The sequence below is a fragment of the Triturus cristatus genome, chromosome 7, assembly GCF_964204655.1.
Source record: "Triturus cristatus chromosome 7, aTriCri1.1, whole genome shotgun sequence".
In the NCBI taxonomy this organism is placed as follows: Eukaryota; Metazoa; Chordata; class Amphibia; order Caudata; family Salamandridae; genus Triturus; species Triturus cristatus.
Genome location: NC_140590.1, coordinates 120,408,066 through 120,427,230, shown reverse-complemented (window position 1 = coordinate 120,427,230; position 19,165 = coordinate 120,408,066). Strand labels below are relative to the sequence as shown.

The 19,165-nt window shown below is 53.6% G+C and overlaps 1 protein-coding gene across 2 annotated transcripts in view; it reads right to left on the bottom strand.

The window, feature by feature from the left end:
- LOC146808991 (sialic acid-binding Ig-like lectin 9) overlaps positions 1-19,165 on the bottom strand; it is a 228,264-nt gene that overhangs the window by 117,322 nt on the left and 91,777 nt on the right. For both annotated transcript variants that reach the window (XR_014965510.1, XM_085614276.1), the window contains exon 3: positions 13,405-13,794. Coding sequence is in view for 1 of the 2 variants with exons in the window: in XM_085614276.1 (XP_085470402.1) it covers positions 13,405-13,794 (390 nt within the window). In the remaining variant the exon portion in view is untranslated. The remainder of the gene's footprint in view (positions 1-13,404; positions 13,795-19,165) is intronic.

The following is a 19,165-nucleotide window of genomic DNA, read 5'->3' as shown; positions in this document are numbered from 1 at the left end:
GGAGCGCCACGACGAAGCAGGACCCTCCCAAGGAGAACGCAGCAGCAACCAGGTGCGAGGCTTCGTACCAGACGGGGGCCTATCCCCGGAGGAACTCGCAGACAGAGAAAAAAGTCGCCATCACGAGCTCGAATTAGCCAAACTCAAAATTGAGGGCGAATTGAAATTAGCCGAGAAAAAGCTAGCAGTAGAACAGTTGCGAGTGCAAGGAGAACTGGAGGAGAAGAAACTCCAACGAGAACACGAGGGAAGGAGACTTCAACTAGAACATGAACGCAGCTTGAAGGAGATAGAACTGAAAGCAAGAAGCGAAGAAGCGCGGCCCCCGGGGAACCGGGAGGCGGCCGCCCCGACAGAACAGAAGGTCCACATCCCCAAGGATGTGGTCAAGGAATATTACAAGAATGATGACATTCAGCAGTGGTTTCGGGCCTACGAGGTCGCCATGACCTCCCATCGGGTCCCGCAGAAGGATTGGGGGGCTGGGCTATGGGGACGGTTCCTGAGCGAAGGGAGAGACACCCTGCTCGACCTACCCACCTCCATGCAGACCTCCTACGAACACATGAAAGCGGCCCTACTCACAAGGTACGGCCTCACCCTGGAGATGTACCGTCAGCGGTTCCGGGACTGCAGGAAGATCCCGGGTACCACCTGGGTGGAATATGTGAATTTCTTCAGCCGTGCCTTCGATGGGTGGATCAAGGGCAGCAAGGTAACCACCCTGGAAGAACTAACTGACCTTATGTTGTGGGAACACCTGGCTGCCAACTGCTTTGTGGAACTACGCCAGCATCTGCTCGACAGCAAGCTCACGGACCCGAGAAAGCTGGCTGTCGAGGCGGATCGCTGGACCAACACCCGGGTCTCCCGGGGCCCTGTAGGAGAGTACCCCCGAGCCAGTCAGGGACCACCCCGCCAGAGGGGGGGGAAACCAGGGAGGGCAGAGAGAGCCCCAGACTAGTCCCCCGAAGTCCCAACCTCCGCCTTTCCCGGCACCCCCACCAGCTGTATCCGGCCCCCCCCTGAGACGGGGGCACCGGGTAACCATCACTTGTTTCCGTTGCCAGAAGCCCGGGCATTACGCCAACGACCCTGAATGCCCCATGGCCCCACGCACCAACCAGGCAGCACCCTCCGCTAGACAGATAGCCAATGTAGCCCTGGGGGAGGAGGTTGAGGAGGCCGAGGAGTGGGAACCAGCCGCTATGGCCCTAGTGTCCTTAGGGGATAGGGAGATGGTCCCTGGGAGCCTCCTGCCCTCTAACACAAAGAAATATGGCCAGCTCGTCACGATCAATGGCCACCAAGTAGAAGCCCTCCGCGACACCGGGGCCAGCATCACTGGTGTCCTCAGCCATTTAGTCCACGAGGACCAGGTCCTCCCCAACGTATTTTGCCCTGTCATTTCAGCCGACAACACAGAAAGCCTATGTAAGGTAGCCCTGGTGCCCTTCGAGTGGGGAGGGGTGGTCGGTAAACTGAAGGTCGCAGTGAGAACATCCCAGCCCGTCGACTGTCTCCTGGGGAACGACCTGGAAAGTTCCCCCTGGGGGCAAGTTGAGCGCAAGACCCACCTAGGGATGATGGGCCTCCCTGAGTGGGTGTGCGCCACCACTCGATCCATGGCGGCTCGACTGACCCCCCTGAGGGACATCGACGACGCCCCGACCCCTGAAGATGGGATGGTCCCAGCCGAGGGCCCCCACATCCCCCCACCGGAAGAGTCGCTCGCCAGTAACGACCCGCCGCCTTCCGACTCCACCTCAGACACCGAGTTAGGCGATCTGCCCGAATTAGCACAGTGGCGCCACGAAGGGGGCGCCTCCCGAGAGGAGTTCTGCCGAGAGCAGGCTACCTGTCCCTCCCTGGTCGGGCCCTGGCAACAGGCAGAGGCCCAGGCCGCAGGCGACCAGACGGGGACGCACCGGGTCTATTGGGAGAATGACCTTCTGTACAGCGAACAGAAGTCGGTGGAGCTAGGGTCCGGCCGGGTGCTGGTGGTACCACTACGCTTCCGAAACCACCTCCTGGGCTTGGCCCACGACGTCCCCCTCGCAGGCCACTTGGGTCAGGACAAAACATACAGTCACCTCGTGACTCACTTCTATTGGCCTAGGATGAAAGCAGATGTAGAAGCCCACTGCAAGTCCTGTCCCACGTGCCAGGCCAGTGGGAAGAGTGGAGGGAAGCGCAAGGCTCCCCTCCAGCCCTTCCCTGTCGTCAGTACCCCTTTTGAGCAGGTCGGGATTGACATTGTGGGACCCCTGGACCCCCCAACTTCCCAGGGGCACCGGTTCATCCTCGTCCTGGTGGACCATGCCACTCGTTACCCTGAGGCCATTCCCCTGCGCACCGTCATGGCCCCCGTGGTGGGCCGGGCGCTGATGGGGATCTTCTCCCGCATGGGTTTTCCCCGCGAGGTCGTGAGCGATCGCGGGACCAACTTTATCTCCCGATACATGAGGTCCTTATGGCAACAGTGCGGGGTGTCCTACAAGTTCACCACCCCATACCACCCCCAAGGAAACGGCCTGGTAGAGCGGTTTAACCGGACTCTGAAGGGGATGATCGCGGGCCTGGAAGAGCCCCTCTGGCGTAAGTGGGACCTCCTGCTCCCCTGCCTCCTATTCGCATACCGAGGAGTTCCCCAGAAATCATTGGGTTTCAGCCCCTTCGAGTTACTCTACGGGCACCCCGTCAGGGGGCCCCTCAGCCTGGTCAAAGAAGAGTGGGAGGCGGCACCCCGAGGCACCCCCCGAGACGTGTTCCGTTACGTCCTGACCCTCCGCAATCAGACTAGGAGGTTCCAGGAATTGGCAGAGGCCAATCTGGAGGCGAGTCAGGAGGAGATGAAGCGCTGGTACGACCAGAACGCCGCACTAGTAGAGTTTCAGCCGGGCCAGCTGGTGTGGGTCATGGCCCCCGTGAAACCCTGCGCTCTCCAGGATAAATGGACCGGGCCCTTCAAAGTAGTTGAGCGAAAGAGCCCGGTCACGTACTTGGTAGACGTCCAGTCACCCCGGGACCCCCTCCGGGTCCTCCACGTGAACCGCCTCAAGCCCCACTTTGTGCGGACAGAGCTGAGCCTCCTACTGGCCACTGACGACGGGTCCGAAGAAGAGTCGGATCCTCTCCCGGATCTTCTATGCACCAAGGAGAGGGACGGCTCCGTAGGAGGAGTGAACCTCTCCCCGTCTCTCACGCCCCAGCAACGTGAGGATTGCCGCCAGCTCCTAGGGCAGTTTCCAGACCTTTTCTCCCTGGTCCACAAGGTCACCGACTGGTGTGTCCATGACGTGGATACCGGAGACAGCCCACCAGTGAGACACCGAGCCTACCGAGTCCCCGATCGGGTCCGGTCCTGTATCCAAGCCAAGTCTCGAAAATGTTGACCCTAGGCGTGATCGAACCCTCAGACAGCCCCTGGGCCAGCCCCGTGGTCCTGGTCCCAAAAGCAGCCGCCCCCGGGGTCGCCCCGGAACTCCGCTTTTGCGTGGACTACCAGGGACTCAATAAGGTCACCCGAGCCGATGCCCACCCCATTCCCCGAGCCGACGAGCTCATTGACCGGCTCGGAGCTGCACGGTTCCTCAGCACCTTCGATCTCACCTGCGGCTACTGGCAAATTGCGCTCACAGAGGGAGCCAAGGAGCGGTCCGCCTTCTCCACCACGGATGGGCACTATCGCTTTCGCGTAATGCCCTTCGGGATGAAAAATGCCCCGGCCACCTTCCAGCGACTGGTAAATAGAGTCCTGGCCGGGCTGGAAAAATTCAGCGCTGCATATCTCGACGATATCACAGTTTTTAGTTCCGAATGGAGTGAGCACCTCCAACACCTCCGGAGGGTGCTAACCGCCCTACGCCAGGCGGGCCTCACCGTGAAAGCCAGCAAATGCCAGATTGGGCAAGGTTCGGTAACCTACCTGGGGCACCAGGTCGGAAGCGGGCAGGTCGCCCCTCTACAGCCCAAAATCGACGCCATTCTAGCCTGGGAACCCCCCCACCACCCAAACAGAGGTCCGAGCCTTTCTGGGCCTCACGGGCTACTATCGGAGATTCATCCGGAATTACGGCAGCCTGGTCGGTCCCCTCACGGGACTCACGTCCAAGAAGCAGCCCAAGAAGATACAGTGGTCCCCTGCCTGCCAAGAGGCGTTCAATGCCCTGAAAACGGCCATGTGTACGGCCCCCGTCCTCCAGGCCCCCCGACTACTCCAAAGAGTTTGTGGTACAAACTGATGCCTCCGAGCATGGCATCGGGGCCGTCCTCTCCCAAGTAAATGACCAGGGTCTGGACCAGCCCGTGGCCTTCCTCAGCCGAAGGCTGTTGCCCCGGGAACAAAGATGGAGTACCATCGAGCGCGAGGCGTTCGCAGTAGTCTGGGCCCTCAAGAAGCTACGCCCTTACCTGTTCGGCACCCATTTCAGGGTCCAGACCGACCATCGCCCCTTGCGATGGCTCATGCAGATGCGAGGAGAAAACCCCAAGCTTCTGCGGTGGTCAATCTCCCTCAAGGGGATGGATTTCACCGCGGAACATCGCCCTGGTACGGATCACGCCAACGCCGATGGCCTCTCCCGATTCTTCCGCCTCAGCGAAGAGAACCCCCAAGAAGATGGGTAGTTCTCTCCGGCTTTCAGCTGGGGGGGGACGCGTGTTGGACCCGGCCCTCGTAACATAGTCAGACCTGACCCCTGCACCTCACACCAGGCCCGAGCCCCTGACCTAGCCGATCCTTCCCACCAGGACACACGCACCCGACCCGGACTTCCCCCCGTCCATAGGCCTTCCTCCTTCGGCCACCCCGGGCCCGCGTGCCCACTGCATGCACCAAGATGGCCGCCCGGCCCCAGCGCGACCCTAGCCTACAGGCGCCACTCCGGCTGGAGGACATCGCGCCCCCCTTGGGATGAGAGAGGGAGGAGCAGTTTCCATCACACCTCTGCACTTCCCTGGGACGGTGGGTTTCGATCGACCTGCCGGCCTCCCGGAGGGCTGGCTCCACGCCTGCTGGGTGTCTGGGGCTCCTCCCGATCCGGCCCTGAAAGGATCAAAGGACAATGGCAGGAAACCCCCAACAAGCGACCCCCAGGTGACAAGACCCCTGCCTGCACAGACTCCGGACATCAAAGAGGAGTCGCCCTATAACAAGGGGTGCTCTGGGACTATCCGGCAGATTCGCCTTGGAACCACCTGAGCCCTGCTGAGTGACTCGCGGCTCCCTGAAGATCGTAAGACCTCCGAACTTGTGCTTCAGCCCTGCTGAGTGACTCGCGGCTCCCTGAAGATCGTAAGACCTCCGAACTTGTGCTTGAGCCCTACTGAGTGACTCGCGGCTCCCTGAAGATCGTAAGACCTCCGAACTTGTGCTTGAGCCCTGCTGAGTGACTCGCGGCTCCCTGAAGTTCGTAAGACCCCCGAACTTGTGCTTGAGCCCTGCTGAGTGACTCGCGGCTCCCTGAAGATCGTAAGACCTCCGAACTGGTACTCGAGCCTGCTGAGTATCTCGCAGTGCCCACAGACTCCCGTGGTCCCACCGGACCCCACGACGACAAGCGTATCCCCCAGCTCGAGGATTGTGAGCTGTGCGCCGGATACGCCCCTGCATTTGATCCATTCCCCCCAAAGACTGTCCCGCTACCTCCTAACCCCCCTCCAAGACTTCGTGAGCCCGCGCTCCACTTGTATATATATTGCTTTGCGGATCATAAAGATCTTACCACTCCGATCTGATAAAGATTTGCTCTTAAGAACTCTCGGTGTTGTGTCTCTTTGTCGTGTGGTGCCGAGTGTACGATCCCAGATACGAGATTCCTCCCCTGAGGAGTCTCCTGCCAGTGCCCGGCTACGATACCTCGAGGGTTGGTCTCAGGCCAGTCAGGGCCCCCTCCGGGCCCCTCTGAGGTCGCCTTCTAACATGGGGCAAGACCCACAATAGGGTCTTGTGCTGAGACATGTTGAGGAGGAGGGTGGGTCAGGACTGCGACATGTTGAGGAGGAGGGTAACTTACTCCCAGGATTGGAGATCACTTTCAAGGCAGGTAGCAGTGTGTCTTCCAGGAGCCTGTTCTCACAGGAGTTGGGAGGACAGGTGGGAAGAGAGGAAGCTCACAGTGGAGCTGGGCAATTGAAATTAAATTGGAGGAAGAGCCTTAGAGGAAAAAAGGCTAGCCATGGAAAAGAACAAAATAAACTGGCTATGGAAGAGAGAATTGCTTTGGAGCACCTGCCTTGTGAGAGGAGCTGTTCCTCAAGGCCAGAAAGGCAGAGTCCAGGGGTGGTGGTAGCAGCAATTCTTCAGTGCCCTCTGACAAGAGGGTCCAAATCTGTAAAGGGCTCGAGCCTGACTTTGTGGTGGGAGATGATTTTGGTAAGTGGTTTGAAGCTTATGAGATTTCCTTATTGATGCACAGCATCCCTGTGGAGTATAGGGGAGCTAGTCTGTTAAGGCATATGCCTAGCGTGGAAGGGGCATCCTACTGGCCATAGAGAAGGAGAACAGGATTAAGTATAAAAGAGGTCCTTCTCAGGAAATATGGCTTTATCCCAGACAATTATAGGCAGAAGTTCAGGGACAGTCAAAAGCTGACCCCACAGACCTGCGTTGATTGTGTTGATTCTTTTTACAAGGCACTGGATGTTTGGGTGAAGGGCATTGAAGTCAAGGATTATCAGGAGCTGAAGGACTTGATTGCAAAAGAGCACACGTCCAGTCTTTGTTTTCCAGATCTGCGCCAACACTTGATTGAAAGTAAAGTCTCTGACCTCAAGGAGCTTGCTAAGGGTCAGCACCAGGGTCCACAAGAAGGTATCTGGGGTGGATAACCACAAGGGTGGGCAGGGCGTGTGACAAAGGCAGGGGGATACAAATAAAAGCAAGGAGTTCTCTAAAGGGCCCCAAACTAGTTCCTCAGGTCAGGACTCCCATCCCCATACTGAGAAGAAAAAGAGATGGTTCCTTGACAGTGGTTCTTGAGGGAAGGCACCCCCTAAGTGCTTTTGGTGCCAACAAGAAGGGCAAGTGTCCCAAGCAGGCACAGCCCCCACCGGTGGGCAGTCACTGGGGTTGGCTAGTATAGCGCTTGGGGAGGAGATTGTCCCTGTTAGTGTGCGGGACGGAGTAGAGGTTACCCTAGTGTCCTGGGTGATGGAGAGATGGTGCAAAGAATTCACATGCCTAGTAATACTAGGAAGTACATTCAGTGGGTCACCATCAATGGGCAGAGGGTGGAGGCTCTGAGAGACACTAAAGCCAGCATGACAACTGTCATATGTCATCTGATAACCTCAGAGCAGGAAGCCCTTAATGTGTTCCACGAAGTTGTTGTAGCTGACAACCGAGAGAGTCACTACCCAGAATCTCTGCTTCCCTTTGAATGGGGGGGGTCCCGGGTTCCTTTAGCGTAGCTGTAAGACCATCCATGCCTTTGGATTGTCTACTAGGTAACTGGAAGGAGGTGGAGCTCAGGCCCCACTTGGAGATGATGTGGTTGCCTGAGTGGGTGTGCCTGACCACACAGTCTATGGCAGTCCGAGAGGGTGGTTAGGAGTAACTGGAGCCTAGAAGAATGGCCCAGGTGCCTGCCAAGAAGAGGGAGGGCAAGGGTTGCAGGAAACCCACCTCCTGAGACTCCCACCATCCGGGAGAAGGCTGAACCTGAGGGGGACACCCAGAAACCTACAGGGGAGGGTGGCCGAATTGGGAAACCTGCCTGAGCTTGCCAACTAGCAGTAGGAAGGGGGTCCCGCCAGGGAGGAGTTCTGCAAGGTGCAGAGAGAATGCCCTACTCTTGAGGGTCTTTGGGAGCAGGCTGAGACCCAAGCAGCTGGTGACACCTCTGACATACTGGGAGAATGGTCTCCTGTATAGCAAGCCTAAGGCTCCTGATCCTGGTGCAACCCATGTGTTGCTGGTCCCCCAGTGCTGCAAAGCCTTCCTACTGGGGTAGGCTCATGATGTTCCCATGGCAGGTCATCTGGGGCAGGAAAAACCTTTGACATGCTTGTCACCGAGTTTTACTGGCCTCAAATGAGGAAGACCTCAGATGTATTCTGCAGGTCCTGTCCTACCTGCCAGGCCAGTGGCAAGTCAGGGAAGAGGTGTAAGGCCCACATGCAACCTTTTCCTGTCATTGGTACCTCCTTTGATAGGGTGGGCATCAACATCATTGCATCCCTAGACCCCAAGACAGCCATGGGCAACAGATTCATTCTTGTCTTGGTGGACCAGGCCATCTAGTACATGGAATCTATTCTTCTAAGGACTGTGCCTGCACCCGCAGGAGCCATGGCACTGATGGGGATCTTTACCCCTGTGGGTTGCCCCAAGGAGGTGGTATCTGACCGGGATGCCAACTTCATGTCAGAGGACATGAAGGCCTTTTGGAAGGAGTGTGGAGTAACCTACACAGTCTCCACTCCTTACCACCCAGAACCTGGAATCCACCCAAAATGAGAAAAAATTGTGGCATATCCAGATTGCCACTCTGGTCAAGTTTCAGCCTGGTCAAACAGTGTGAGTGAAAGAGCCTGTGGAGAACAGGGCCCTGCAAGACCACTGGCTCGGGTCTTATTAGATGAAGGAGTGCAAGAGTGATGTCACCTACTTGGTGACTGCAAGATTCCCAGGAACCCTTTAAGGGTCCTTCATGTCAAACGCCTTAGGTCCCAGTTTGAGAGATCTCAGCTTACCATGCTGCTGGGTACTGACGATGGGGTAGAAGAGGAAAGTGAACCTCTCTCCGACCTCCTTTCCTCCAGGAAGCAGGATGGGTCAGTGGAAGGTGTCAGCCTCTCCCTTACACTGACCCTAGACCAACAGAGAGATTTGCCTCTTTTTTCTCACTTACTCCAGGACTCACTACATGGTGTACCCATGATATTGATACTGAGGACAGCACACTTGTGAAGAACACAATTTACAGGTTTCCTTACAAGGTGAGGGCCAGCATTAAGGAGAAGATCTCCAAGATGCTGATGTTAGGATTATTGAGCCCTCAAACAGCCCTTGGTCCAGCCCATCAGTGTTGGTCCTCAAGGCTGCCCCTCCGGGTGTCACACCTGAACTTCTGGTTCTCTGTGGACTACCGTGGGCTCAGTGTGGACAGCAAGACTGAAGCACACCTCGCCCCCAAATTGATGTGCTCATAAATCGTCTAGAGGCAGCAAGTTCACATTTTATTTAACGTCTGGGTATTGGCATATCGCCTTGACCAAGGGGGCTAAAGAGATGCCTGCGTTCTCTACCCCAGAAGGGCACTTTTGGGTTGAAGAATGCCCCTGCCATCGTTAAGTCGCTGTTCAACCAGGACCTGGCTGGGTTGGAAAACTTCAGTGCTGCCTCTCTAGATGACATTGCACACATTTGTTTTAGCTGGGAGGACCACCCGTGCCACCTACAGGAAGTGCTTCAGGCACTGCAAAGTGCAGACCTGATTATCAAAGCCAGTAAGTGCCAGATAGGCCAGGGTTCAGTGGTCTACTTGGGTCTCCAAATGGAAGGTGGCAAGGTTCAGCTCCTCAAGGCCAAAATTGAAACCATTGTTGTTTCGTAACACCCCAAGACCCAAACAGAGGCGAGAGACTTCCTAGGCCTCACTGGCGAATATATGACGTTTGTTAGACCCGGCCTCGTGGCGTGGCCATCCCTGTCCCCGCACCACATACCCTGACCCATGCACCTCATGCAGCCCCCGAGCACACGGCTTAGCCGATCCTTCCCCCCGAACACACAAACACCCGACCCGGACTTCCCCATCCGTGGCCGTCCTCCTTTTGGCCACACCCGGCCCGCGTGCCCACTTCATACACCATGATGGCCGCCCGGCCCCAGCGCGACCCTGGCCTAGAGGCGCCACTCCGGCTGGAGGACATTGCGCTCCCATTGGGATGAGAGAGGGAGGAGCAGTTTCCATCGCACCTCTGGGCTCCCCTGGGAAGGTGGGTTTCGATCGGCCCTCCGGCCTCCCCGAGGGCTGGCTCTACGCCTGCTGGGTGTCTGGGACTCCTCCCGACCCGGCCCTGAAAGGATCAAAAGACAATGGCAGGAAACCCCGACAAGTGACCCCTGCCTGCACAGACTCCGGACATCAAAGAGGAGTCGACCTATAACAAGGGGTGCTCTGGGACTATCCGGCAGATTCGCCTTTGGAAACACCTGAGCCCTGCTGAGTGACTCGCGGCTCCCTGAAGATTGTAAGACCTCCGAACTTGTGCTTGAGCCCTGCTGAGTGACTCGCGGCTCCCTAAAGATCGTAAGACCTCCGAACTTGTGCTTAAGCCCTGCTGAGTGACTCGCGGCTCCCTGAAGATCGTAAGACCTCCGAACTTGTGCTTGAGCCCTGCTGAGTGACTCGCGGCTCCCTGAAGATCGTAAGACCTCCGAACTTGTGCTTGAGCCCTGCTGAGTGACTCGCGGCTCCCACAGACTCCCCTGCTCGTAACGATCAATGGCCACCAAGTAGAGGCCCTTCGTGACACCGGGGCCAGCATCACCGGTGTCCTCAGTCATTTAGTCAACGAAGACCAGGTCCTCCCCAACGTCTTTTGCCCGGTAATTTCCGCTGACAATACGGAAAGTCTGTGTAAGATAGCCCTGGTGCCTTTTGAATGGGGAGGGGTGATCGGTAAACTGAAAGTCGCAGTGAGAACCTCCCAGTCAGTCGACTGTCTCCTGGGGAACGACCTGGAAAGTTCCCCCTGGCAACAAGTCGAGCGCAAGACCCACCTAGGGATGATGGGTCTCCCTGAGTGGGTGTGCGCCACCGGACCCCGACAACGACAAGCGTATCCCCCAGCTCGAGGATTGTGAGCTGTGCGCCGGGTACGCTCCTGCATTTGATCCATATCCCCAAAGACTGTCCCGCTACCTCCTACCCCCCCAAGACTCTGTGAGCCCGTGCTCTATTTGTATATACTTGCCTTGCTGATCATAAAGATCCTACAACTCCGATTTGATAAAGATTTGTTCTTAAGAACTCACGGTGTGGCGTCTCTTTGTCGTGTGGTGCCGAGTGTACGATCCTAGATACGAGATTCCTCCCCTGAGGAGTCTCCCGCCAGTGCCCGGCACCGATACCTCGAGGGTTGGTCTCAGGATAGTCAGGGCCCCCTCCGGGCTCCTCTGAGGTCGCCTTCTAACTACGTTAAAACGCATGCAATTACAATGCATGCTTTTACAACACAGTCTTTACATCGCAACTACCATCACATTGCAGGATTTTACAACGCATGCAATTACAACACATTTTTACCATTACAATGCATACCATTGCCATGCGTTGTAGTGACATGCGTTGTAATGGCATGCATTGTAATGGCATTCGATGTAAGGGCAGTTGTGTTGTAACAGTTGCGTTGTAAAGATAGGTTGTTGTAATGACTGCGTTGTAATGGATGTTTCCCTCACTGGCCATTACAGGAGATTTGTCCTGAGTGCTGCTGGCTGGCCTAGCGCATGGTGGCTGCTCGCGTGCACGCTCACGTGCACGCAAGAGCTAGGCCAGCCAGCAGCACTTAAAAAACTCACATACAAAATGTCTCTCCGAACCAGCGCATGCTCTGGGCTCAGCGAGACCTAAAAAGGCATAATAATACCTGCAACAGCCCTGACTGAATAAAAAGTGTCAGAAAGTGTCACTTCTATGGTTGTACGGTTAGTGGCATGGCGCCGTCTACATATGGAAATGTCAGAAACTGAAAGGTTTTGACTGTTCTCTCTGCGCTCAGCCAGGCTGCTTGTTCTGTTCACTACCTTCGGCCAATGAGTACAGAGGTCACGTTGTTCTCATGTCCCCGGTATTAGAGTGATTTACGACAAGGGAACTGAACTCTTGTAGATCACAATACAGGAGGAAAACAAAATAGGCCGTACCCCGGAGGTACCAGGATCCCAGTTCAGCCAGCCCCCAGAAGCAGAGGCCACAGAGGTTGAGAGGGTGGAGATAGCATGTACATTCACCATCCACAGCTACGGGCTGCTGGTCTTGTACTGGCGGTTTCCAGGACAGGCTTCGGGGTGCATTATTTGTTCTTATCGTGCTGCCAAGCATGAAGGGCCACATGCAATTACCCTTAACCAGCAGGCCCTGTCGATAGCCATGATTATCAAGCGTGCAAATGTGGAAGCGTCTAGACTGTACCACTGCGCTGTGGGGGAAGAGGATGTGGTCCGTCGGCTGCACTGCTGACTTTGGTGCTGGAGACCAGGGTTCGAGCCTCGGGGTCGCATCCACATCCTGTGATTCAGGGCAAATCACTTAATCTCCCCGTGCCTGAATGTGTAATGTAAATACGGTGCTCATGTAAAGCGCTCCAATACCTTTGGGTCGAGTTTGCGCTATATATATATGCAAAAAAAAAAAGTGACTGTCACCAGCAGGAAGCCAGCACACAAAGTATCAGGCAGCTTCTAGCTGCTGTCCCTGCTGGGCTAAGAGCCAGTCTCTGGCGCCACCTCGTGGCTCATTTCATGTCACTGCCTGCGTAAGTGGATTTTAATAGGGCAACTTCATTGCCTTGCCAGTGCCAGGCAGTTCCTTTCTGCAGACCATTGTTTACTGCATGTATTTTTTGCAGCTTCAAGAGTGCAGACTCTGCGTAGTGGCATTAAAGGAGCTTTACTTGGGCAGCAGATTAGGGTATACAAGGTCACATGGGGAGATAATGTTGCTAGAGCCGCCGACTATGGAGCTGGAGAAGCGGGTTCAAGTCTCGGGGTCTGCTCTGCATCTTGTGATTCTGGGCAAATCACTCAATCTCGGGGGTGCCTACCAAAAAAAAGCATTTGCAATGCAATAGGTCTCACATTTGCAAGAGATTGAGATATTGGCATTGCAAATGACAATGTGTTTTATTTATGTGTTTTGAAAACCTGCAAGCTGTGCGTAAACACACAATCTGTACTTACAAGAAGCAAGGCTGGCAGTAACTGCAGCCCTTTTACTGCAAGCCTTGCTTCTCGTAAGCAAGGTCTATAAGTACAAAGTGAGTGTTTACGCACCGCGGTCAGGTTTTCAAAAAACAAAGAAAAGGTATTGTCATTAACAATGCCAATAGCTCACATGCTTGCAAATGCGAGACCTATTTGCATTGGAAATGCTTGTATTTTTTGCTTTACTGCTGACTGCCCAGTAGGACAACACTCCGCCATTACGGAGGAGTTGCCCCTGGATTTCAGAAATACAAATATACTTTTTTCTCCCTTCCCTGTCAGGAGCACAATAGCGCAATGGCAGGCAGGGAGAGCGTGGTGGAAATGTTGTGCACTGCCCTGAGGGAGAAGATCAACAATGCACACTTATATGAATCCCGTCCTCTATATGTGACATACATAGTGCTCTGCAATGCATGGACTTAGAAATCAATTTACAACCAGAGCGAAGTTCAGACGTGACTCACCTACAACCGTGACGCGCAGCGGATAAAGTTCATAAGAATATTTCGTTGTTGAATGCTTATTGTGTTCATATCGGAAGCAGTAGTTTCCTGCATCCGAGCTCCTGACGTCATCGATGCTGAGGGAACAGTCCCTTTGATTGACATCTCCCACCAGTCTGAAGCGGCCTTTGGTGTCCGCGAGGATCGCTCTGCTTCCATCGTTGGAAGCCACGGCCGCCTCGCCGTCCCAGCCTGCACTTCCAATGAACCAGGATCCGTGGGGGCTCTCTGCTGCCTCCTCCGTCGGCTCGTAGGTGAACTGGCAGGGAATGAGGACGCACAGGCCTTCCTGCGCCGTGACGCTCTCGGGCACGGTCAATGTAAAATATGCGTCTCTATCTCCGAGGACTCCTGCGGAGAGAAGAACAGCGGGTCAACGGTTTATAACAATATGAACGAATGGCGGGAAGTGAAGGGAAGAGGGGAAGCAGGAACCAGAGAGCGGCCGCCGTGGAAGCAGAGGGGCAGGTGATATAAAAGGAGATAAAATGGCCACTATCATTAATGACAGTGTACAGTAATAGCTACAAAATATAATTATGTATTGGTATTCATGCACTTTTTCAAAACTTAACGAGCTGTGTATGACACAGTGAAGGTTAAATAAGTTGTTAAAAAAAACGTTATCAGAAACAATCCTGCAATAGTGTGTTACGTATGCAAGAAATCCAGCAAAAATCTATTGTTTATTTCTTGTTTTCTTACGAACAAAGGTTTCTAGCTCCTACTGCACTTCGTGCCTAGACACAAAGCATTGGTCATATGACACCAGTGCTTAATTTGTAAAATATGAAGTGCAGGTGCTCAAATCATTGTCGGAGGCCACGCCTACTTTTCTCTGGCTCCACCCACTTCATCCACTGGCTCTACCCACTTCCTCTATTAGCTCCACCCACATCCTCAACTGGCACTGCGAAAAGTCAGATGAATTTCAGCAAGGGACCTCTACTTCCTGGGACTGCCTTTTGATAAAACAGCTGAGTGTGTGTGACAATGCATTTGCCCCAACTCCAAGTCATCATGTGACAATTTCAAATCCAAGCAAGGATGACTCAGACTTGCATACTTATGAAATCAATAAAAAAGCACCATTGGGTTGTGCTATACATACAGCATGTCACTCTGGGGCCTGTTTTCATAAATGTCGTCTGTACTGAGAGAGGTGGAGCACAATGTGTTTGTGAATACGTTGTTTAAAGTGACAGCGGTCACATTGTGCCAGTAACAGCCTATCTCCACATAGATTGGAGGTAACACAGCTTCTACCTGGACACAGTGCAATTTTCTGACAGCCACCAATGTTACAGCTGCAACAGATGTAGGTACGGACGCATCTGTACTCTTCAGTACCTTTCATTGTCCCGACGTGCACTGGCCTTTACCAATTTGAAATGCATATTTATCCGAACCCTTTCCCCTCACACTGAGAGAGGGAAGTGTTGCTTATTATGCACAAATGCACCAATAACGTGTCCCCTCAAGAACCATTTACCATAAGAGCCACCAAAACAAGTGTGCTGTGCATAAAAACCACATGTGCAGTAAGACACCAACTCCGTCTTCGTCTTAATTAGTCAAGGAGCACATGTGATAGAAACACATTTGAATAGGAGCAGGGGAAAAACATCAATCAAAGCGAGGGTTGACATTACATGCTTAGGGGCGTAGCTATCATAAGCACTGCAGGTAGGGTCACAATGGGGCCCTGGGAGTTGACGAACCACTGAACTTCAGTTATGTCAATTGGTTACTAAAACTGGGGGTAGGAGGATCATTGTTCTTCTTGCGTTAAGGCCCATTGCCCCCTTATCCACTCCACTGTAACTAAGCATCTTCACCTTGCACCAAAGCATACGTTATGTGTTGTAAACGTGAATTCTTCTGCACTGCTGTTTCTATCCTTGAGTGCACGAACATGGCAGTGCCGCTTTATACAATGCCTGTAAAGTCACCCAGGTATATATGCACGCTAGTACTACTGATGATTATTCCAGGCAGTGCTGGCGAGGTAAACCTGTGGCACCCTACAGAGCATGCTGAGGATGCTCACACGGAACCCCACAGGAGTAGCAAAGAGATGCACAATTTAGGGGTGGGCGTTCCTAATTTACATGGAATGACATCCAAAAGCAGCCATAAGGACCCCACCTTTAACAACTCGTCCAATGCAGAATGTTGCCCAAATGAGAAAAGCCTCCACTGCTTGAAATTCAACATTCATGTGAAAACATTGTCAATTGGAAAGGCAGCCCCTTTGGTTTTGCTGTGAGCGCACAACATCGAACTGACATTGAGCAGCTTTGCCAATAAACTTCTGATAACAATACTTATTGCTAAGTATAAAGAAACAATGCGTTTGTCAGATTTTAAACTTGTAGCCTGCAGATTATAAATAGTCTTTTACAATGAGTGCTGCTACTAAGATCAGGTGGCGCGCGGATGCTTTATTCATTAGCCCCCCCATCAGACCTCCCCACCCCTACAGCCCCTCCCGCCACCAGGGCTAGGGCTGGAAGCCACTACTCATCGCGCAATATAACTGGCTTCAAATTAAATTAATGGACGACATTGCAGGTGGTTGACGGGCCTTCTTATGTTAGTTGATTTTGCACATCGACTTCCTAATCTGCATATAAGGCACGATTACAACTTAGTTTACTTTAAAACCACAAAAACCATGGCACGCTTGAAGAGCTCCTTTACCAGTGTATATGCCTAGGATAGGCTCATTTATTAGGCGTTTGCTTGTTTGGGAAGGAATGGAGGATTCTTCAAGGGCAGGGGCAGGCCTTTAACTTCGTAACCCTGTCCGGCCCTATCTATTGTGATGTATAATAAATGTGTATGTGGGCCGATAGCCGGTACTAGGCCAGGACAGGCACAGTGCGTCATCGAGTCTTCTGGAGCTGCCGCCGGAGCTAAGGAGGATACTATTACTACTAAATTCAAAGGCAAGGGGCCGGGCAGGGCCTTTAACTTTAACACCGGCCGGCCGGCCGGCCCGGCCCTATTGTGATAATAATGTGTGCACAGCGTGGGCGACCGCTACTGCGCCAAGCAGCAGGCCAGGAACAGAACAGTGCATCGTCGAATGGAGCCGGAGCTACCCCGGAGCCCGACACCACGCCACCACTGACTGGGCATGTGGCATGATGTCTGACTGACTGCTACAGTACTTACATTTACACTCGTTGTGGTCGGCCGGAGCTGCGGGGCACTTTATTAACTGATAGGCCTGTCCTCAACGTGGTCAGAGTGGCTCTAACTCGTGGGGTGCGGGTGTGCCGGGGCGTGGGCGTGGCAAGCGGAAATGAAACTGTGCGCAGCGTGCACAACCAAAACTGACCCAATCAATGCCTGACTCCCGCCCAGCACTTCTCCCGAGTCCCGCCCACCCCCGGCAACAGTCCTGAACTAAGGGCTGTGCCCGCGCGACGCCGTGGCCACCATGAAAACTCCATGAGTATCATTAATATAATTAATGAATGCAGCCAGCAATTGCTTTGCTCCGGACCTCCGGCTCACATTTACACTGACTGACTCAATCGAAGCACACTGTACTCAGGAGACCCAGAAAAACACTCTGCGCCAACTCCGAGTCACTGAGTCAGTATTGCACCATGTCATCATATATGACGACGAGCAGTCCTGCAGATGCGTGTAGACCCGGCCCTGAAAAGAAAGTGCCGGTGCTAAGCACCGGAAAGCACCGGCACAAATTAAGCACTGTATGACACGCGTTTCTCTCTGTCAATGTAAAACACTGTAATTCACATGGAAGCTTCAATTTGTTTCCACAAACCAATCATCACATTTTGTAGTTGTTGTAACAGTGAAGCAGGGGGCATTTGTTTGAGGCTCCTGTTCTGGTACTTGTAAAACACAGTGTGATCTGAGGTGCTTTTAAGGTGAGTCTTGACTGATGGGCAGGAGGTGAAGTTGCAGCAGATTTCGGTGCAATCAGTGAAGCGAGAAAAGGCACATAACAAAACAAGCATTGGCAAAGCCAATCATTTTTGCCTTTACGAGTTTTATTGACTTTATCAATTGTTTTTCTACATGCTATGCAAAATGGATAAGCATAAAGTAAATAAAAACAAAGAGCTATGGCGCCATCGGTGTTGACCGTGTCATAGCGTTTTTTTTTTTGTTTTTTTTTTTACTTTAAGGCACTTTGCACAGCTTCCCACGCTACTATGCACGCAAATTAAACCATTAAAAAAAGTCAAATAGTTCTGCGAGCTGCCGGCGTTTGAAACATGTGTACACCCAGCAAGTGACTATTGGTACAAAAAGGATTTAATTACAATAGTCGAAGGTTCTACAGTGAACCCTCTTAGAGGGCAGCTCAAGTAACCATGGTCTGGCACCATGACGAGCTGTTACAGCAGGTTACAGTAGTGCATTGATTAACAATCACTTGGCCTCTTGGCGCTCATGAGCCTACTTGCGGTTCAGTTATGTTTTAAACTCCTCCCAGGTTGCGAGTCACCTCCCCCACCCTTACAAACTTTCCAACTGCATCCCTGTGAGAAAGTGCCATCTTTCGTGCATGGTATGCTCCCACTTTTTGCTGAATTGCTGAAGGTACTTTGACTGAGTGTGCCCTGGGCTCCTGCCAATCAGGTGCCCAGGGCCTATGTTCCTTCCCTAAAAACTGTGCTGAAACCTAAACTGAAATTGGCAAACCCTGGCCACATGTAAGCCCCTGGTAAATGGTACAATAGGTACCCAGGGCCTTGTGACCAGGGAAGGCCACTAAGTGCTGCAGCACTTATTGTGCCACCCTTAGAGGCCCTGTACCCTTACACACACACACTGCCCTTGCAGGCTGAGTGTCTGGGTATAGAACAAAACAAAGAGTCGACATGGCGCACATCCCTGTGTGCCATGCCCACAACACACACTACCCTGGCAACCTCTGCCACCCCTCTAGCTGGGTACCCTATGCCAGTAGTGTGGGTACAGGAGCATGAGTCCTGTGCCCCTACAGTACCCAGGTCCATTCCTGGGCACTTTAAGTGCAGTGCTGCCATTTAAGAGTATATGGTGCTGGGAGATCGTCAACACGAACTCCACAGCACCATGATGGCTCCACTGAAGACTGAGAAGTTTGGTATCAAACTTCTCAGCGCGAACCCGCACTGAAGCCAATGCAGGATTTAATGTACAATGCACAACAGAGGACATCTTGGAGATTACCCCTGAACCTTACCTACATTCCACGTCTTGTCTGAGGAGCTGCCTAGGCTGCCACACAGCAGACATGTTGCTGGACCCCTGGGTAGAGAGCCATCTGCTCTCCTGGGCCTGCAACAATGCACATCCTGGGCGAGATGCTAGGTCTCCTCCCCCACGATGGGCAGGGGAAGCTTCAAAGGCATGCCGCCTTTCTGAGCTTCTCCAGGCCACTTGCTGTACTCAGCAACTGGCCCCTACCGGTTCTAAACCCCCAGTCTGTCGGGAAGACTGGCCAGAAACCCCAAGGAAGGACAGGGGGTGTGCCAGCCTCTGCCAACCCCACCCCTCAAGTGGGGGAGGCGAGGTGAAGCACATCTCCGGGCTTTCGCCATCTTGAAGATGGGGAGCCCTGCCCAATCAGGACTAGGCCACTGCCCCCCTCCCACAGGAGAGTGGCAGGATAGGAGGTGTACCCACCCCAGGGCAGGGACCCAGTGGTCCCTGCCCTTTACCTACCTGTAACGCCCCTAAATGTAGTATT